General features: G+C 35.8%; 1 protein-coding gene across 2 annotated transcripts in view; it reads left to right on the top strand.

The window, feature by feature from the left end:
• Positions 1-20,009, top strand: part of LOC148942553 (rho GTPase-activating protein 45-like) — a 311,254-nt gene that overhangs the window by 232,147 nt on the left and 59,098 nt on the right. For both annotated transcript variants that reach the window (XM_089102066.1, XM_089102067.1), the window contains one exon: positions 10,231-10,341. In XM_089102066.1, the coding sequence (XP_088958192.1) occupies positions 10,231-10,341 (111 nt within the window). The remainder of the gene's footprint in view (positions 1-10,230; positions 10,342-20,009) is intronic.

The raw sequence follows: 20,009 nt of genomic DNA, 5'->3' as shown, positions 1-20,009 counted from the left end.
TCGGGAGCTTATCCTCGAAATTTCAGCTCAATCCGATCACTCCTTCCGATCACTCCGATCACTGTTTTCAAAAAACCAAATATAGCCACTTAAAATTCATCATCATTTCTTTTTTTTTTCTTAGCCACGTCTACAGAACACAGTTGGCAACGGATCCGGTTGAATGAGGACTCATTCGAAGCAGAATTCGACCTGTTAGGACCTTTTGATATTTTCAGACCGAAAAAATTATCCCCCGAATTTACATTTACGAAAAACCTTAGTTTTTTTCAAATAATACAGATAAACAGGTTAGACATGCTTTGTTATGAAAAATAAAAAAAAACAATTTTTTTAAACTGAAAGTAAGGAGCGACATTAAAACTTAAAACGAACAGAAATTATTCCGTATATGAAAGGGGCTGTCCCCTCCTCAACGCCTCGCTCTGTACGCTAAAGTTTTTTATTGTTTTAAAAAATAAAGTTGTGAGACAGAGTCAAACTTTAGCGTAAAGAGCGAGGCGTTGAGGAGGGGACAGCCCTTTCATATACGGAATAATTTCTGTTCGTTTTAAGTTTTAATGTCGCTCCTTACTTTCAGTTTTAAAAACTTGTTTTTTTTATTTAATTTCTGATCGTTTTTTAGTTAATGCAGCTTTTATTTGCATAAAAATTTTAATTTTCTTTTTCTAAATTGATGTCTTTACAAATTAACTTAAGTGACTAAATTCTATATTCGTATATTTTTCTTCTGTCAAAAAATACAAAGTTGTAGATTTTTGCAGATATGAGCTTGAAACCTATGTAATATTGTTTTCTGATACGCTGAATCTGACGGTGTGATTTTCATTAAAATTCTTTCACTTGTAGGGGATGTTTCCCCCTCTTTAAAAAATCGAGTAAATTTTCTCAGGCTCGTAGCCTTTGATGAGTAATACTAAACTTAATAAAATTTATATATTTAGGATCAGCATTATAAACACATTCTTTTGATACATTTATTGACATCAAAATTTTGTTTTTAAAATTTTCGATTACTATTGAGCCGTATCGCTTGTTTTTTCATTGTTTTTTTTATTACGTATATGTTATTACTTATATGAAGGGGTTCTCCCCTTAGTCAATACCACGCTCTTTACGTTAAAAGTTAAATCAAATTTTGATTCACAAACCCCTGAATCACAAAGGCCGTTTAATTAGAATAGATAGCTATTTTTAAAGAACTAAAAAAAACTGTAGCGTAAAGAGCGAGGTATTGACTTGGGGGAGAACCCCCTCACATACGTTATAATTTCTGTTCGTTTTAAGTTCTAATATTCCTTCTTACATTTCAGTTGAAAAAACTTGTTTTTTTTATTTAATTTCTGAATGTTTCTTAAATAATGCTTGGAAATCCGGCGCCCCCTTCATAGAAATGTCCCTTACCCCAAAGAAACATCCTCCACGGAAATATTATCCAGAGTAACCCCCTCATCTAGCCCCCCCTCCAGAAAAAATCCTTCCTGAAAATGGTTGTATACTTCCCAATAACCAATAAATAATGCTGGCAAGTCCGGCGCCCCCTTCATGGCAATTTCCCTTCCCCCATGAAAACTTCCTTCATGAACAGATCCTCCAACATAACCACCGACCCCCCCATCCCACCCACTACCAGAAAAAAACCACCTGAAAACTTCTGTATACTTCCCAATAACCAATACTATATGTTAACATTGGGTAAAGCTCATAACTTTTAGCCCTCCCTCTGGGAACTTCGGGGATTAAGTCATCCTAAAAGACATATTTATCATATTTTCGACCATGTTGAACAAAATGGCTATCTCAAAATTTTGATCGGGTGACTTTGGGGAAAAAATAAGCGTGGGAGGGGGCCTAGCTACCCTCCATTTTTTTTGGTCACTTAAAAAGGGAACTAGAACTTTTAATTTCCGTTCCAATGAGCCCTCCCACGATATTCTAGGACCACTATGTCGATACGATCACCCCTGGGGAAAAAAAACAAAAAAAAAACAAAAAAACAAACAAACAAATAAACACGCATCCGTGATCTTTCTTCTGGCAAAAAATGTAAAATTCCACATTTTTGTAGATAGGAGCTTGAAACCTCTACAGTAGGGTTCTCTAATACGCTGAATATGATGGTGTGATTTTCATTAAGGTTCTATAACTTTTAGGGGGTCTTTCCCCCTTTTTTGAAATCCAGCCAAATTTTCTCAGGCACGTAACTTTTGATGGGTAGCACTAAACTTGATGAAAATTATATATTTGAAATCAAAATTGAAATCTGATTCTTTTGATATATCTATTGGTATCAAAAACCCGTTTTCTAGAGTTTCGGTTACCATTTAGCCGGGTCGCTCCTTACTTACAGTTCGTTACCACGAACTGTTTGATATCTGCGCGTCAATTTTCATAACAAAGCATGTCTAACCTGTTTATGTGTATTATTTGAAAAAAACTACGTTTTCTAAAGAGTTAAAGAGGCTGAGTTACAAGGTCAACCCTTAAAACGTACAGGGATTAGGAGGCACAGTTGGGGGGGCTGTTAAAGAGGCTGAGTCACAAGTTCAAACCTTAAAACGTACAGGGATTAGGAGGCACCCTGTACGACGTGATTTGAGCATTCAGGAATTAAAAGCCTTAACACAAGAATGTTCAAGAGCGGGGGTTTGGGGGCGGCAGCCCCCAATTTCAACTCCTGACACGATCAGCTAACAGTTAGTCAAGCAATAATAAGTAATAAACTGTACAAAAACGTGCAGAAATTATTTGAAAAAAAACTACGTTTTCTAAAGAGTTAAAGAGGCTGAGTTACTAGGTCAAACCTTAAAACGTACAGGGATTAGGAGGCACAGTTGGGGGGCTGCCGCCCCCCAAACCCCTGCTTTCGCAGCCTTTAAATAAAAAAAAAAAAAATTTTAAACTGAAAGTAAGGAGCGACATTAAATCTTAAAACGAACAGAAATTATTCCGTATATGAAAGAGGCTGTGCCCTCCTCAACGCCTCGCTCTTTACGCTAAAGTTTTTATTGTTTAAAAAAAGAGTTGTGAGAAAGTCAAACTTTAGCGTAAAGAGCGAGGCGTTGAGGAGGGCACAGCCTCTTTCATATACGGAATAATTTCTGTTCGTTTTAAGATTTAATGTCGCTCCTTACTTTCAGTTTAAAATTTTTTTTTTTTATTTAAAGGCTGCGAAAGCGGGAGGTTTGGGGGGCGGCAGCCCCCCAACTGTGCCTCCTAATCCCTGTACGTTTTAAGGTTCGACCTTGTAACTCAGCCTCTTTAACTCTTTAGAAAACGTAGTTTTTTTCAAATAATCAACTTAATACCCCGATTTGTTCTCGATATATTGCTGAGGTATCTTATTGGCAACCATAAACACAATGCCTTTTGATTTATTTTATAGCAACATTAAGTTTTAAAGCATAATAGGCCAATTACATAATCATGAGGGTTGACTTGTCCAATATCCCTTATGACATTGTCGCTGGACCGTTCTTCTATGCTGAATAAAATGGCTGTCTCAAAATTCTAACTGGATGCGTTTCGAAAATGAATAGGTTTGAGAGAAGAGCGGCTTACCGTTCAATCTCTTGTTACTCTTAAAAAGAGCACCAGACACTCGCGCTGTAAATAGAGTGCAAGGGGGAGAACTCCCTCCTTCATATATCTAGTAAAACATTATAAAAAAGTATAAACAAAGTGAATTTTTTTTAAATGTATTTAGTTTTCAGTAAAGTGCAAGCTATATTCTGGTCCTGAGAAGGCATGGGGTTTGTTAGCCCTACTCATGTTAATTTTTGCTCATTTTGAGTTTGACTTGGTTATTTATTGTATGATTTAAATAAACAAAATACGTCTAAAATATTTTAATTTATTTAGCTTGAATGACTAAAAAATTATTAAAACTTTAAGGAATATATATCAGTATACGTATAATAAATTGATAATCCACAACCATTTTTTTCAGTAGAGTGCAACGTATGCTCTGGCCCTGAGAAGGTCTGGGGGTTGTCAAAGACATGATTAGTCAAAGACAGGATGTCAAAGACAAAGACATCAAAGACAACTGCAAACAAAATGTATATGTCATCCTCAAAGACATAACTTCCAGACCTTTCAATTACGTTGAACAAAATGAATGTCTCAAAATTTTGATTAGATGTGTTTTGGGAAATGGTGGGCGTGGGATGGGGATTAGTTGCCCATCAATCACTTTTGACTATAAAAAAAGGTCATTAGCCCTTTGAAGTTTCAATCGAATGAGCTCTTTTCGAAGTTTCCACGACGACAAAGGGCCATCTCAAAGTTTCTATCAGATGCATTTCGGGAAAATACGAGGTGTGTCGGGGGGGAGGGGGTATCCACCCTCCCCCCTAATCACTAAAACTTCTGACTAGCAATCCAATGAGTCCCCTCCGAAGTTTATGCAATCACCTTTTCTATGTAAACCTTATATGCTCCCAAGGCATAACTTAAAACCCTTGTCCTTAGGGCTGGGGGTTGTCATCCTCAAATACATGATTTCCATATTTTAAATAAATATTAATAATACATTGTGCCCACATCGCTCTTTACTTAGGCAGCGCTATTGTGCTGCCTATGATGGTTGATCTTAGATAGTCCTGAAGCTTGTCTCACTAAACATCCCCCTATTCCCAGCCCGCTTGTCAGGGTGCCAGCAGAAGTTTCTTCTGGAGGAAGAGAAATTAAATTTCTCCATTCACGTGGACCTTAATTAATCTAGAAAATCTAAATGACTTTTTGTCTTTTAAAACAGGGGGAAAACTTGGCTGCTCCAAGTGATATTATCTCGATATTTTTTTTCTTGTTGCTTTTTCTGTTTCTTTTGAAATATCGTAATTTCCAAGAATTCTATACAGAAGGGGAAAGCTTCCAGGAAGTTTCCAAGGAATCATTGCTAGACTTTTATTGAAAACACGAAACCAAGTCTGAATTTCCAAACTTAAATGAGGTCGTACAAAACTTTCAAGGTCCTCGCCTATTTTTATATTCCAATTTGTAGAAACTAAATTTATTTTTTTGTCTAAACGAATATAAACTGATTAGCGATAAATAGAAATGTATTAACTAGCGATTAATATATATCAATAATTGATTGATATAACTATTGACCCTAGAATCACTGCAAAGTTCAGATTTCAATGAAATCAAAATCTCCCCTATTAGCTAAAAAAAACGCTGAAGATCCTACTGTTTATAGTAATTTCAATTCCCATGAGAAATGTCTGATCATCACAGTTTGAAGGTAGATAGAAACTGGAACGGTAGATTTACTCTACTTGTCTGCTTCATTAAAGCTAGGAGCATGTTTTGACCTTCTTGTCTCCTAATTTAACAAGAGATGGAGATGGATAAGATATAAGAGATATAATTTCGAAAATTACCTATAGTAATTACCTATTCGAAATTATGAAGTTACCTATTTTACCTATTACCCATTACGAAATTACCGAAATTCCAAATTACCTATAGTAATTTCAATTCCCTTAAAAAATGTTGGATCATCACAGTTTGAAGGTAGATAGAAACTGGAACGGTAGATTTATTCTACTTGTCTGCTTCATTAAAGCTAGGAGCATGTTTTGACCTTCTTGTCATTGTCAATTGATTGATATAACTATTGTCCCTAGAATCACTGCAAAGTTCAGATTTCAATGAAATCAAAATCTCCCCTATTAGCTAAAAAAAACGCTGAAGATCCTACTGTTTATAGTAATTTCAATTCCCATGAGAAATGTCTGATCATCACAGTTTGAAGGTAGATAGAAACTGGAACGGTAGATTTACTCTACTTGTCTGCTTCATTAAAGCTAGGAGCATGTTTTGACCTTCTTGTCTCCTAATTTAACAAGAGATGGAGATGGATAAGATATAAGAGATATAATTTCGAAAATTACCTATAGTAATTACCTATTCGAAATTATGAAGTTACCTATTTTACCTATTACCCATTACGAAATTACCGAAATTCCAAATTACCTATAGTAATTTCAATTCCCTTAAAAAATGTTGGATCATCACAGTTTGAAGGTAGATAGAAACTGGAACTGTAGATTTATTCTACTTGTCTGCTTCATTAAAGCTAGGAGCATGTTTTGACCTTCTTGTCATTGTCAATTGATTGATATAACTATTGTCCCTAGAGTCACTGCAAAGTTCAGATTTCAATGAAATCAAAATCTCCCCTATTAGCTAAAAAAAATGCTGAAGATCCTACTGTTTTATAGTAATTTCAATTCCCATGAGAAATGTCTGATCATCACAGTTTGAAGGTAGATAGAAACTGGAACGGTAGATTTACTCTACTTGTCTGCTTCATTAAAGCTAGGAGCATGTTTTGACCTTCTTATCCCCTAATCGAACAAGAGATGGAGATAGATAAGAGATATATAATTTTATTTGACCAAAAAATACAGAACATTTTTGCTGCACCTGCTTAGAAAGGGCCTATTGGCAGCATATGGGAGTCTTCTATTCTAGATATTCTAAAAAATATACTATTTTATACATATTCTACATGGTAATAATATTAAATCCACGCATATGCAATAACTATCCTACTTACATAAAACACCTAGATAAATTGTATTCCTTTACAAGGCAAAATCTTTTGGCTGCGTCCTTGAAGGTTACTAGATGATTTGTATTTCGTGTCGCAACTGGTATTATATCCCTTACGCAGGGAGCAAAATCTCTTATTACAAAATAAGCACTAGTCGTATTTCTAAATTGATGATTCCATGCTCCTCGTGTATCATGACATCATTTTGGTGCTCTAATTGTGAAAGAAGAATGTGAGGACATGCCTCTTGGTATTTTGAGGTCTTTGAATTCGACTTTAATCGTTGAAAATTGTAATTAAATTGATTAAACAATAGAAGCTTTCATTATAAACGATTTGTGTCCCAAATGTTTTCTGTAATTAACTTTCTCAACAGTACATTTCTTGAAGGGCCACCGTAGTTTAAACGAATTCAATGCTTTCCTTTGCTTTGCTTTTTCCCTCTATGTGAGATTAGTTCTGTACAAGAACATGCTGAAAAAGTGAAAGAAAATTATTTAAAAAAAATAACACTAATATCCCCTATTTTACGTCGCCTTTTGCTTTTTAAGAAAAAGAGCCAGACAAATTCATGAAGCCATATCATCCAGAAAAACCACCTTTCCATTGCTGCTACTCAGCAGCAATGAAATGACTGATTTATTTTTCATTCAAGGTATCAATATCAACTTTAAAGCAAAATTACAGAATATATAAACAAAAAGTATTAATTAATTTTGGCAGATTTTCATAACATATTACATTCTGTAATATTTTACGTCTGGAATTACAATCCTCTCTTTTCTATTCTTTGGGTTAAATTAGCTTTTTTAGGAACCCCCGTTCAAACTCACTTGTCGCAAGACCAAAAGCCTTTACCTTAATGATTGAGGACCCCTTATGTACCCTTGAAGGAAATATAGCAAAGAAAGTAACAGGAACTTTTGCTGTATTGACCTCTGGTGGCTCTATGCTGTAACAAGGTAATAGTAGTAATTATAGTATATTACTAGTGGTAATTATTGTATTTGTCACATGCTACTTGTTGAATGACTGCATGGAATATGTACTCAAGCTAATTCAGTTTGTCTTTAGAAGGGACCAATACCCGGATATCTTTCTTATGAATTAGAATCCAAAGTAATTCAAATTCTTATCATTCTATTTTGAAAATTAGTTATGGATATTTGAATTCTAGTGGTAGGATTTCATAGCCTCCCTTTCCTTAATTTCGTGCCACTGGTCAGGTATACCTACTCCTTATTTGTTGATAAATGCCTCTGCAACCTTGAGTTCAATCGTTAGTACCGTCTGATTTTTAAGAAATTAGGACTAGTTTTTTAGTTTAAAGAAGGGAAATAAAATTACCCGACTCATATTTAGTTTAAACATTTTATTAAGAAGTTTTCCAGGGGATGTTAATAGTATAATAAATGCTGATGTCATCAGGCTAATCTAATAAATCTTTACAGAGGGTTACGATTCAATTTTTTATTATTTTTTTTTTGAGGGGATAATGAATCAAAGGAAACCCTAATTTTTCATCAAGCTTGAGTATATTTTTCATATTTTTACAAACATATCCGAAGGGTAAATTTTGTGGTCTCCAGCCCTTCTCCCCCGCCCCTACTATAGAATAAATATCGCCTATATGTGTTAATACACGCCTCTGTAGCCTTGAGTTTAATTATTTGTACGATTTGATTTTTAAGAATCAAACACCAGTTTTGTGGCTTAAAGGAAGAAAATAAGATTATTTGAGCTCTTTTTATTTAAATTTGCTCTTGATCCCGGAATTCTACTCACGACAGAAATGGTGAATCTAAGGTAAATCTTATTTCCCCCCCCCCAAAAAAAAACAAAAATTATTTAATGGGGGAAAATAAGCTTTAATGATTTTTCTCCTAATTTGACAGATAATATTATGGACATTTGAATCCTAAGAGCTCTGCTCCTCCAATCCCTGCTCCTCCAAATCAATCGGCCTCCAATCCTTCCATTCAAACCACTTCTTTATCCAAGCTATACATATTACCTATTTGTTAATCAGGGGCGGATCTAGGATTTTCTTAGGGGGGCGCAAAATAGGTTGATCCGCCAAACTTGCGGTAGGAGCAAGTTTAATTAACGCATTTAATCTTGTGTTAAGTAAGTAAATTACACTACTTTAGACTATGTTAGGGGGGCCATCGCCCCTCCTGGATCCGCCACTGTTGTTAATACAGGCATCTGCAGCAATGAAATTAATTGTTGGTATGTTCTTACTTTTAAGAATTAAACACAAGTTTTAAATTTCCCAAATGAAAATATAATTATCCTTCTTAATCTAAATGTGCTATTAAGTAACCATGTAAGGTACATTAATAGTCTAATAAATGCCGGGGTTATCTGCTTATATTATTCGTTAAGACAATCAACTTGAAAACTTTAATTTTACATGGCCCAAATGTCAAAGGTGAGAAACTTTTAATGATGGACTAATATAATTTTCTTTGTTCATTGCCAGAGAGACATTTATGAAAGAAATAAAAGCTCTGTTTAATTATTTATTCAATCTCGCAAGAGATAGATGGATGGAAAGAAAAGCACAATGAAGGGGTTGCATCAATGCTTCGGTTTCCAATTGGCCCTTGCAGGGGATGGATGTTTAGCACAAGGCTATAATGAAGGATTGGTAATGGTATTATCCGGCCTCGGGCTCCATTTGGTCTTGTGGGGAACACTAACGCTAGTCAGTTTTTCCGCCATTCCCAAATTTTGGGAGGTTTCTCCAAATTTCCCAAAAAGAAAATTGAGTTTTCCAAAATCTCCCCAAAAATGACCGTGACAAAAATTAAGGATTTATATTATGCCTTAACTTTCGTGCATTTGCGAACGTTAATTTTCGCAGGGGTTTTGCTGAGCCCAATTTTCCTTTTGGGAATATTCTTAAAACCCCTGAAAAATTGGTGATAGTGGAAGCACTGATGATACTCTGAAGCTTTGGTCTCCAGTCGAGGATAGGTGTTGCATACTGAGAATTTAGGAACAGCAGCAACAGCATAACCAAAACACAGTAGCTGTTTAAGCATGGATCTTAAAATAGTATTGCGTCATGTCATTAGCAAAACTGTTGTTGTTTAAAGAGGAAGGAGGATACCAAAGAAAATAAATGTTGATTTTGGTTCCAGTTTAGAACCAAAACAGAAATGCATAACATAGCAGAATATGGGTTCTTTTTTCATACGAAAATCCCCCTCATCCCTCAAGAGGAAGGAAGGCACCGAAGATATTGTTGCATAATTGGCAGAATAATATTATATATAAATGGATATATGCCCTTATTTTGTTACTTCTTAGGCTTCGTGGGAATCGTTTCAGAGTCACTTAGCATTCTAATCTATTTATGTTACGGTTTACCATTTCTTTCCTTTTTTCATAAGGGTGTACCATGGTATGTTATTGTTCAGTAATAAGGCATAATACAAATGCATTGCGGTTGTAATAAGGCTTTATTTCATGGTAGTTTTCAAACCGAAATCTAAAGAGAAAAAAAAATACACAAGATTCTAACACATAGCATGGCAGAACATGAGGGATTCTTTTTTTTCAGGTGTAGCATAGTCTACAGGGGAAAACATGTATATAAACTGGTATGTTCTTTTGATTATTTTATATGCTCTTAATAATTTTGGAAATTGTTTCAGAGTCACTTGGCATTCCAATCAATTTATATTACGGCGCTTGATCAAGAAATTGACAATGCAACGACAACACAGGCAACATGTGCTCTACTCTCAGGACACAAATTTGTCGAGGTAATAATAATGAAATTATATTGTTTCTGTACATAGTTTCGTTAAATATCTGCAGCAAAATATGCGTCGGCAAATGTAATTTTATCTTCTAAGCTTAAATTACTTTGAGGTAAACTGGTCCTCTAGGGAGGACGCGGGTACCAGGACTATAAATCAGCCGGTTGTTTAAACCTAAATCTGTTTTAATTTTTTGATCATAGGTTTACCAAGGCATGTTGTTTTTCTGTAATAATATAGGCTATATTCATTTTATGCTTTTTATAAATCGGAAAGCGGCGTATTTTTTTTATAATTGGCACAGGAGGTTTCTGAAATATTGTCCTACCTTGTTTATTTTAGGAATTTTTTTCTAGTAGCCTTGAGTATTAGAGCTGATAGAAGAATGTAACTCGAAAGTCGTTTATCTGAGCGCTTCGACTATAAGATTTAAACCTTTTTTTGAAACTAAGGTTAATACCGTTAACGACAGTCGTTAATGGTTACCGATAATGCAGTTAACAATTGTCATTATTGACATTCTGGACCATGTCTGATTCTCTAAAAGAAAATATAAATATATATTTTTAATATATTTTTTTAATGAAATGGCAGTAAGATACTAGTCATTTTCAGAAACCTTATTTTCAACATAGTACTCCAAGATTGCCTCAATAATCTCTTTTGAAACGTATTTAATTTTGAAAAAAAACTTTTTTTTACATCCACAGCCTTTTTCTTTTTCCCCCAACAGAAAAAATCTGCTCTGCAACCGTTTCCACGTGCTCAGTGTGTGATATTTCATAAACCTCTTCTGGATTCATGGCCATGTTCTATTTACATATTTCCTGAGAAAACTTCCCAACAACAATGAACAGCTTTATTCGATTATCGCTGATGCGAGGTTTTTGCAGAGGGTATACTATTTCAGGAATCTCTTTTTGTATTCATAGCCGTTTTCCCTTTACGCATTTTCTGAGAAAACTTCTGAATAACACCAAACAACTTGTTTCATTACCGCTTGTGTAAGGTTTTTGATTAGTATGTGCTATTTTAGAAGCCTCTTCTGCATTCACGGCCGTTTTCCACTTGCGCATTTTCTGAGGAAACTTTTGACCAACAAAACTGGTTCCATCGTCGCTTGTGTGAGGTTTTCGGTGAGCGTATGCAATTTCAGGAACTTCTTCTGAATTCTCAGCCATTTTCTATTTTCTATTTACATATTTTCTGAGAAAACCTCCCAACAACAATGAATAACTTTATTCGATTATAGCTGGTGCGAGGTGTTTGCTGAGTGTATGCTATTTAGGGAATCTCTTTTTGTATTCATTGCCGTTTTTCAAGTTCAAGTTCCATTTATTGCCATATAATAACATTAACAAAAAACAATATCCCAAAGGGATCAATGGCCCGTTATATGATGAAATACTTGTAATAGATAAATAATGTTGAAACTTGGCATATCTATATTAAACAACGCCTAAATATAGAACTATAAGGAAAAGAAATCAATTCACCGATAGTCCACACTAAACGGCGATCCTCCTATTTGAAAAAAAATCTACGTCATCGAGGATCCTGCGCTAGCAAACCAACAACCCAAAAATATAAAAATCCTAAAACAACCAAAACTTATTTAATATTTACCCTTAATAAAAAATTTTCATCTGTCTCTTAAATGAACCAAATGTTCTTGACTGCAGGATATCAGCAGAAACAAAGTTCTAAGTACGCCCAACAGTCACGGCCAGACCAAAATCTCAAGGAACCGAGGAATAGCCGGAATCGTCATATCCTCCCAGTTACGAACTGTGTATAAATTTACTTTCCTTACAAGTTTAAGTAGTCCAGAAAAACAAAATGGGATATCTCCGTAGAAGTATTGATACACCAACGAAGACAGACAAATAATATAAATATCCTTCATCTTTAGGAGATTAACAGGAGTGTGTGTAGTCGACTTAAATACTCTTACCGCTTTGTCATGAAAATGATGAACAGAAGCAAGTACAGAAGGAAATATAGACATCCACATAAACGAATATATAAGGATAAATGTAAAAGAAATATAAAAGATGGATGATAGGAAAAGGAAATAATCGCTTTAATTTAGGCTACGGATGATCCCAAGTCCACGGGAAATTTTCACTCTTGTTACCTGAATATGCCACTTAAACCATAACGTTTCATCTAGAAGAACTGCCAGAAATCGTACATATCGATCCGGGGAACGACTTATGGAGCCTCTTGGCGTACGAAGCTCAGTTATTGTGGGGCAGCTCATACCTGTACGAGAAAAAACATAAGAAGGTATGACTTTTTTACATTTAAAGCTACTTGATTTACATAAAACCAATTGAGTATTTTCTCAGTCATTGCTTGAAGCTTCGAATAAGGGATGATTCATCCAGAGCTGCAGAACCTAGAGTAGTATTATCTGCAAATTTCACACATTCTTCTCGATTATCAGATGTGAACGCCAATGAAGTCTGAAAGTAAAATGTGTGAAACAATCCACAACACATCTTGGTAATTGGGGTGTTAAAGAGTCGGTAGAGGTCGTTCACATAGATGAGGAAGAGGGTTGCGCAATTTCTGAGAAAACTTCTGAATAAAAGCAAACAATCTGTTCCATTATCGCTTCTGTAAGGTTTTCGATTAGCATGTGCTATTTTAAAAACCTCTTAATTTCTCGCATTTTCCGAGGGAACTTTTGAACAACAAGAATTGATTCCATTGTAGCTCGTGTGAGATTTTTGTTGTGCGTATACTATTTTGGAAACCTCTGCATTCATAGCTGTTTTCCATTTACGCTCTTTCTGAGGAAACTTCTGAACAACAACAACTGGTTCCATTATTGCTAATATAAGGTTTTTGATAAGTGTTTGCTATTTTGGAAACCTCTTTGATATTCAAAGCCGTTTTCCATTTACGCATTTTCTTAGGAAACTTCTCAACAACAAAAACTGGTTCCATTGTCGCTAATCTAAGGTTTTTGATGAGCGTTTGCTATTTTGGAAACCTCGTTTACATTCACAGCCGTTTTCCATTTACTCATTTTCTGATAAAACTTCTGAATAACAAAAATCTTATTCCATTATCACTTGTTTAAGGTTTTTGATTAGCATATGCTATTTTAAAAACCTCTTCTGTATTCATGACCGTTTTCCACTTATGCATTTTCCGAGAAAAATTTGAGCAATAAAAACTGGTTCCATTGTCGCTCATGTGAGCTTTTTGATGAACACATGCTATTTTGGAAACCTCCTCTGCATTCATAGCCGTTTTCCATTTACGCACTTTCTGAGGAAGGTTTTTGCTGAGCGTATACTGTTTTGGGGATATCTTTTGCATTCATAGCCGTTTCCCATTTATTCTGTTGTGAGAAAGCGCCTGAGCTACAACAAACAACATGCCCAATTATTGCTTGTGTAGGGTCCTGTATGTTATTTTGGAAACCGTTTCTGCACTCACAGCTGTTTTCTATTTTAGACATTTTCTTGAGCAACCTCAAACAGCAATAAACAACCTGTTTCATTGTCGCTTATGTGAGGTTTTACTGAGTGTATGCTATTTTGGATACCTCTTTTCAGAGGCCGTTTTACTTCTACTTGAGAAAACTACTTTTAAGAACCGGAAATCATGCTCCTCTATTGCTTATGCAAGATTTTGACTGAAAAATTTGTTTGTCCATCTGATTTTCCTGAGCGAGGTGGTCAGATATTTTGTCGAAAGCCGACATAATAACTCTTTGTCTGGAGCCTAGAAGAAATGGATGCATTTGATATCTGTCAAATTTAAATAATTTTCGAGAACAATGCGTAGCAACTACTAACTCTGTGCTAGTATTTTACTTAATAAGGTAATACTATAAGAAAATCGTTTCATTTTACATATCATAAGCTTTTTCTATGGATTTTGTAGATATATTCAATATTATTTTTGAATTCGAGTCTTCCAGCTGCAACCAAAAATATTCATATTTCCGTGTACGAATGAAAAAAAAAACCTCTCTATTTTATAATAAATGAAATGCTGACAATATATTGAATAAAAACTCAATACTTTTAATACTTTTGTCAAATACTCAAAATAAAACAGTTTTTAATCTCTCTCGAACAATTCGATTTTCTCAACATAAGAGGTGGGCAGATACATTTAATTTTAGTTTTGCAAAGGAGGAGTAGGCTAGGCTTAAAAAATATATAGAAATCATATGGAAACAAAATTGTGGAGAGAATCACAAAAACCTTGGAATTATCGGGGTCACGGGCTTAATACTTTGGATACGGGCCCAATATGAGATGTGCCCGTAAAAGTGAAGATTTGCATATTGAGCTTATTTCTTAATAATTGGAAAAGTCTTCCCTATCTCCTTCGATGCACAAGGACATAATTAACCTGTCCCTTATGTGCTGGAAAGTTTCTATGTATAACAGGGTGTTGAAATACTAGCCTATTTCATATCTAATATACTATTTGACACGAGTGACAAACTCTACTGCGTATGTTCTTTCTTTGATAAGTTTATGGCTCGTAATTTCTTCCTAGAAACCTATTTTCCACGCGAGAGGCAAATAATAATACACTTATTATCCACTATTTTATGTAGGAAATATTAGGGCGCCTCTAGGCTTCAATTTTGGATTTAGTTGGTATATTCATCGAAAAATGAACTGCTTATTTTTAATTTTTGGTAATACACCCTACTATCATCAGAATTTGCGAAAATACTGCTTGTACTAGTATTAACCATTACCCTTATTGGAATTTTTCTTAATCATCTTACCGGCATAGGAAGAGTTGATTCATCAATTTCTCAAAAGGTAGGATCCTCGTGAAAATGAGAAGGCTTCGAATAGAAGAATGTTGGGCCGGGAATAGATACCAGCTGGAGGTATTTCATAAACTGGACGTTAAGCTGGTGGACATAATTAGAAACGGTAATGTCCGACAATTGGCAAAATATATGGTGATGATGAGAAAACTAAAAATTAGTCTCCCCCACTAACAAGTTTGTTTTGGTGCAGAGGCATTGGGGCTTTGTCGGCAGAGCCTTGACTCGACTTACAGACCCTTATAATAATGCTACAACTGAAAACTTATTGCTGCTCCCTGACACCTGAAAACTGAAACTAACATAGCTGTGCATTATCCTCCTCCGCCCTTATCTGTTCAGGCCTTCACTTTACTTTCCACCCATGAACTTTGTACTTCCTTTATGGTTTCTCTTAAGACATCTTTCCAACTCCATTCGAGAACACCCTTTTTTAGTTTACCCCAACAGGATTGCTAAACGGCACTATTTTTGCCAACATAGCGTTCTTCGTCCGTAAAACGTAGTCTAACCATCCTATACTTTCTTTCGTTATTTGATTAAACCAATATAAAAAAGTGGGTGAAAAATCAGTAAAAAATAAGCGAACATATACTGGAAACATATTGGCAATGCTATCACAGTTTCCGTTGATTTTTGAATTAAAATCAGGTTGCCATCATTTTCCAACATCAATTTCCAACAATTTTACTACGTACGGTCGGATACATTAGTTTACCAATTCAGACTGTAGATCTTCGGTTGAAATGATGAAACGAGCAAAAATGATCTCTTACCTTTAAATATCAAGTCAATGGGAAAGGAGAACATTCGAAGTGAAACTTTTTTAGATTGTTAGGTGGCAGATACATCGAATTTTTTGTATCTATAGATGGCAAGATATCAAAACCGTGCATTAACGTGACTCAATAAATAATTACTCGGGGTAATTTTCAATTGTGACTTTTTAGCTTGCGGCTTTATCCGGGAGATCACTTGGAAAAACCATGGGACGAAACGTTGATATTATTTACTACATACGAACGTCATCAAGGTGGCGTAGTTGACTTCTGATCTTTTAACATTAAGCGTTAACTGGAAATAAAAAATTGCATATTGATGAATATGAAACCTGTTTTATAGTAGATATTACATCAGGTTAATTTGATTTTGTGGCTCAGCTCATCATTTTATGTCAGAATAGTTGCCTTCTGATAGTATGGTGAAAAAGAGGTCACAACGATGTGAAGTGTAAAATCACATATTGATGATTATGAAACTTTTTTCTGGTGCATTGTACATCAAATTTGCTTTCATTTTCGGGCTCAGCTCTTCATTTTACAGGACGGTACTTCGTATACAGAAAAACGAACATTTACCGATAGTTCATTTTTTTAGGAAAACTGAAAAATTGACACGAAAAGCAAAAAAAAACTAGTTTTGAGTCGACCTAGAATGTGCAACTTTGGATATGTTGTTAAGGTTTTTTTGTCTATAATATGGTATAAAAATAATTTCTGTTGCAATTTGTTTGGGGTCGACCCATATTTTTGGCTACTTTGCCTGTGCTAATAGTATTGGTTATTGGGAAGTATACATACTTTTCCGGGGGATTTTATCTTGTGGGGGAGGTTCAATGGAAGGGGGTTACGTGGGAGGAACTTTCCATGGAGGAACTTTTAATGGAAATTTTTATGAACTTAGCCCATTGTTTAATATAGTATTGATTATTGGGAAGTATACAGACGTTTTCAGGAGGGATTTGTTCTGGTTGGGAGGAGGGGTCGGGGGAGAAGACTAAGTAGCAGGATTTTTCCATGGAGGATTTTTTCATGGGGGAAGAGACATTTCTATGAAGGAGGTGCCGGATTTCCCAGCATTATTTAAAAACGATCAGAAATTAAATAGATTTTTTTTTTCAACTGAAAGTAAGGGGCAGCATTGAAACTCAAAACGAACAGAAATTATTACGTGTATGAGGGAGTTCGTCCCCTAGTCAATAACTCGCTCTTTACGCTAAAGTTTTTTTTTAGTACTTTCAAAAGAGCTATCTATTCTAATTAAAGGGTTTTTTGACTCAGGAGTCATTCTTAAAAAATTTGAACAAACTTTGAAATTAAGTTTGAAGAGTGATGCATTGAAGAGGCGAACCCCCTCATATACGTAATAATTTCTGTTTATTTTAATTTTTAATGTTGCTCCTTACTTTCAGTTGACAAAACTTGTTTTTTTTTATTTAATTGGAGAAAAAGCCAAAAAAGACAGCGAAAAAGACTTAGTGAGAGACAAAGATGGCATAGACCTGTTTGGGACTATATAATAATGATGTCATTTTACTTGGATAGATAGTCTATCATCCATTCGTCCATCTTAGGGTAGAACTAAGGTAGATAGAAGGGTCTAGGGGGGGGGGGGCAAAAGTGTTTTTATATTCTTAGTATTAGGCTTGTGAACACAATCTTGAATGTCTACTGTTTGTCACAACTGTATAATCACACTTTTATTTGTCACAACTTTTATTTGGCATAAAAGTTTATAATGTTAAAGGCAAAACTGCCCAAGGCGTTCTGTTTTCATCGATGACGATGACATCGATATTACTTTGCCTCAAAATTCCTATTTCCTACCCCCCCCCCCCCCGAAATTTTTGACCGAGTCGAAAATTGGCAAAACCTTATTAAAAATTAGTAAAATTAGTCGAAAACCGAGTCGAAAATTAGTAAACTTTTCTAAAAAATTCCTATTTGTGCTTCGTGTTTCGGAAGAATGAGGGACTTGAGTCTTAGACCCCTCAACTTCTGCGTCATTTCTTTTCTCTTACGAGCTCAGGACGTCATCTGCTTTGATTTCCTCATCATCTAAGACAACTTTCTCCCTGCTCGAGAAATCTTCTACGTCACAATACTAACATATATCTTCATACGCAGAACATGTTATTGATCGACTTATCTGTTGTTAAGATATTTCTATATTGATATAATGAAAACTTTTGTAAGAACTTAGATGGGAATCAGCTTTTAAGGCGTACATGGGAATATTTACTTTAGGGGAAGACAAATTGAAAGGAATTGGTGAAAAGCTTTTGCCATTCAAGTTTCAGGACATCTGTTATGTATTTTAAACAGAAAATAGTTTGAGGATAATTTTAAAAACATTGCTTTACAAATATTTGCGCAAACGAGTTGGTTTGAGTCTGTATAGAATGTGTATCGTTAACGACACGACTAGGACATAACACTAGGATGTAGGTAGATAAAGTTCCTATAGTAAATCAACAAACGAGCCGAGTTAGAAAAAAGAAAGAGCCTCGATGTGCCAGCTTAGGCTAAGATGAAACCATAAAAAATAACATAAATATATGGGACTTTCTTTCCTGTACCCTTAAATAAAGAATAAAAGTCTATATGTTTCACATATTCATTCTAATTCATAGTTGAACACCCTTTTCCAGACTCCTGGAACAGGTTGACTCGGGCAAGAACGCATGTAGACATTTAGGCATAAAGCCCTTGAATGTTATTATGCAGACACGGTGGGATCGATAAGGAGGATTCAAAAGTGAATCAACAAGAGGTAGCAGTCAGGATGGGGCTGACTCAGGCATGGACATAGGTGGGCATTAATGCCTAAATTTCAAGAAATATTACTGCTTCAGGCACGGTGGTGCTGATGAGGAAGTTTCAAAACTGTATATGCCAGAGGTGGCTTAAATTTGCTACCAGGATGAGGATGACCCAGGCTTGAACGCAGCTGAGACACTTTGGCCGAGCTTTTGATTCTTAATAGTTCAGGCACTGCGGGAATGATGAGGGGTATCGAAAGTATGTTAGCCAGGGCTGGCTTTACATTGGGGCCAGGAAGAGACTACCTCAGGCATAAATGTAGGTGGGCATTCATGCCTGGCCGAATAGGAATCTTACGGTTGCAGGCTCGGTGGGATTGACGAGAAGCATTAAAAAGCGCATCAGCTAGTACTGGCTTAATATCATGACCAGGACGAAGCTGACTCTGGCATGACCACAGCTGGGGCATTTAGACCTAAGCCTCTAGGAGTCTTACTAACAGATACGGTGGTGTTGATGAGAAGAATTCAAAAGTGCATCAGCCAGAAATGGCTTAACACCATGACAAGTTTCTGGAACTTTGATTAAGAAATTTGATAAGGCTCAGATATTTCGGTTCTAGGCGTTTACCCCCTCCCCCCCCCCAGTGACTAACCCCTCCCTGGAAACTACCCCCGCGGAAAACATCCCCCCGCGGAAAAATACCTCCGGAAAATATCCCCCGGTAACCCCCTCCCGGAACCCCCCCCCCTACGTGGAAAATATTCCTCCGGAAAATATTCTCCCCCGGAAAAAGCCCACCCTGTGTGGAAAATACCCGCCCGCGAAAAATACCCTCCCTTCTGAAATGTTTGTCTGACTCGTGAAAACATAACAAAATGCATATTAACAAATTTTGTATGCGTTTTTTTAAACTTTTTTCTGTAACATCCCCTCCCTCCCAAAAAATCCTTGCCCGCCTGATACGGCCCTGGATACGGATACGGCCCTGGTGCTGGATACGAAAATCCTGGATACGGCCCTGGTGCTTATATTCGCTATTCAGTCATTGAAATAAACCATTCAGCAGTTCTTGCAGAGTTCTTAAAATAGAGAATTTTTTATCAGAGTAGAATCTACTTGGTCTTGTTTTGGTTTAGTGTCCTCGGGTCTTGCCAAAATATCAATTTCAGGTGTGGGGATATTACTCTTAATAGGGCCAAAAGGCGAGACAGTTCATAGTAACCAGAAGTTCAAAACATGTTCCTAAAACTACTCCGAACTTTCCAGTGAGAAAAAATTGCCATTTGTACTGATTCAGGAATGCCCTACTT

This window comes from Artemia sp. Qi Xiang Cuo, chromosome 16 (genome assembly GCF_049724085.1).
Source record: "Artemia sp. Qi Xiang Cuo chromosome 16, ASM4972408v1, whole genome shotgun sequence".
Classification (NCBI taxonomy): Eukaryota; Metazoa; Arthropoda; class Branchiopoda; order Anostraca; family Artemiidae; genus Artemia; species Artemia sp. Qi Xiang Cuo.
This window is presented reverse-complemented; position numbering and strand designations above follow the sequence as displayed.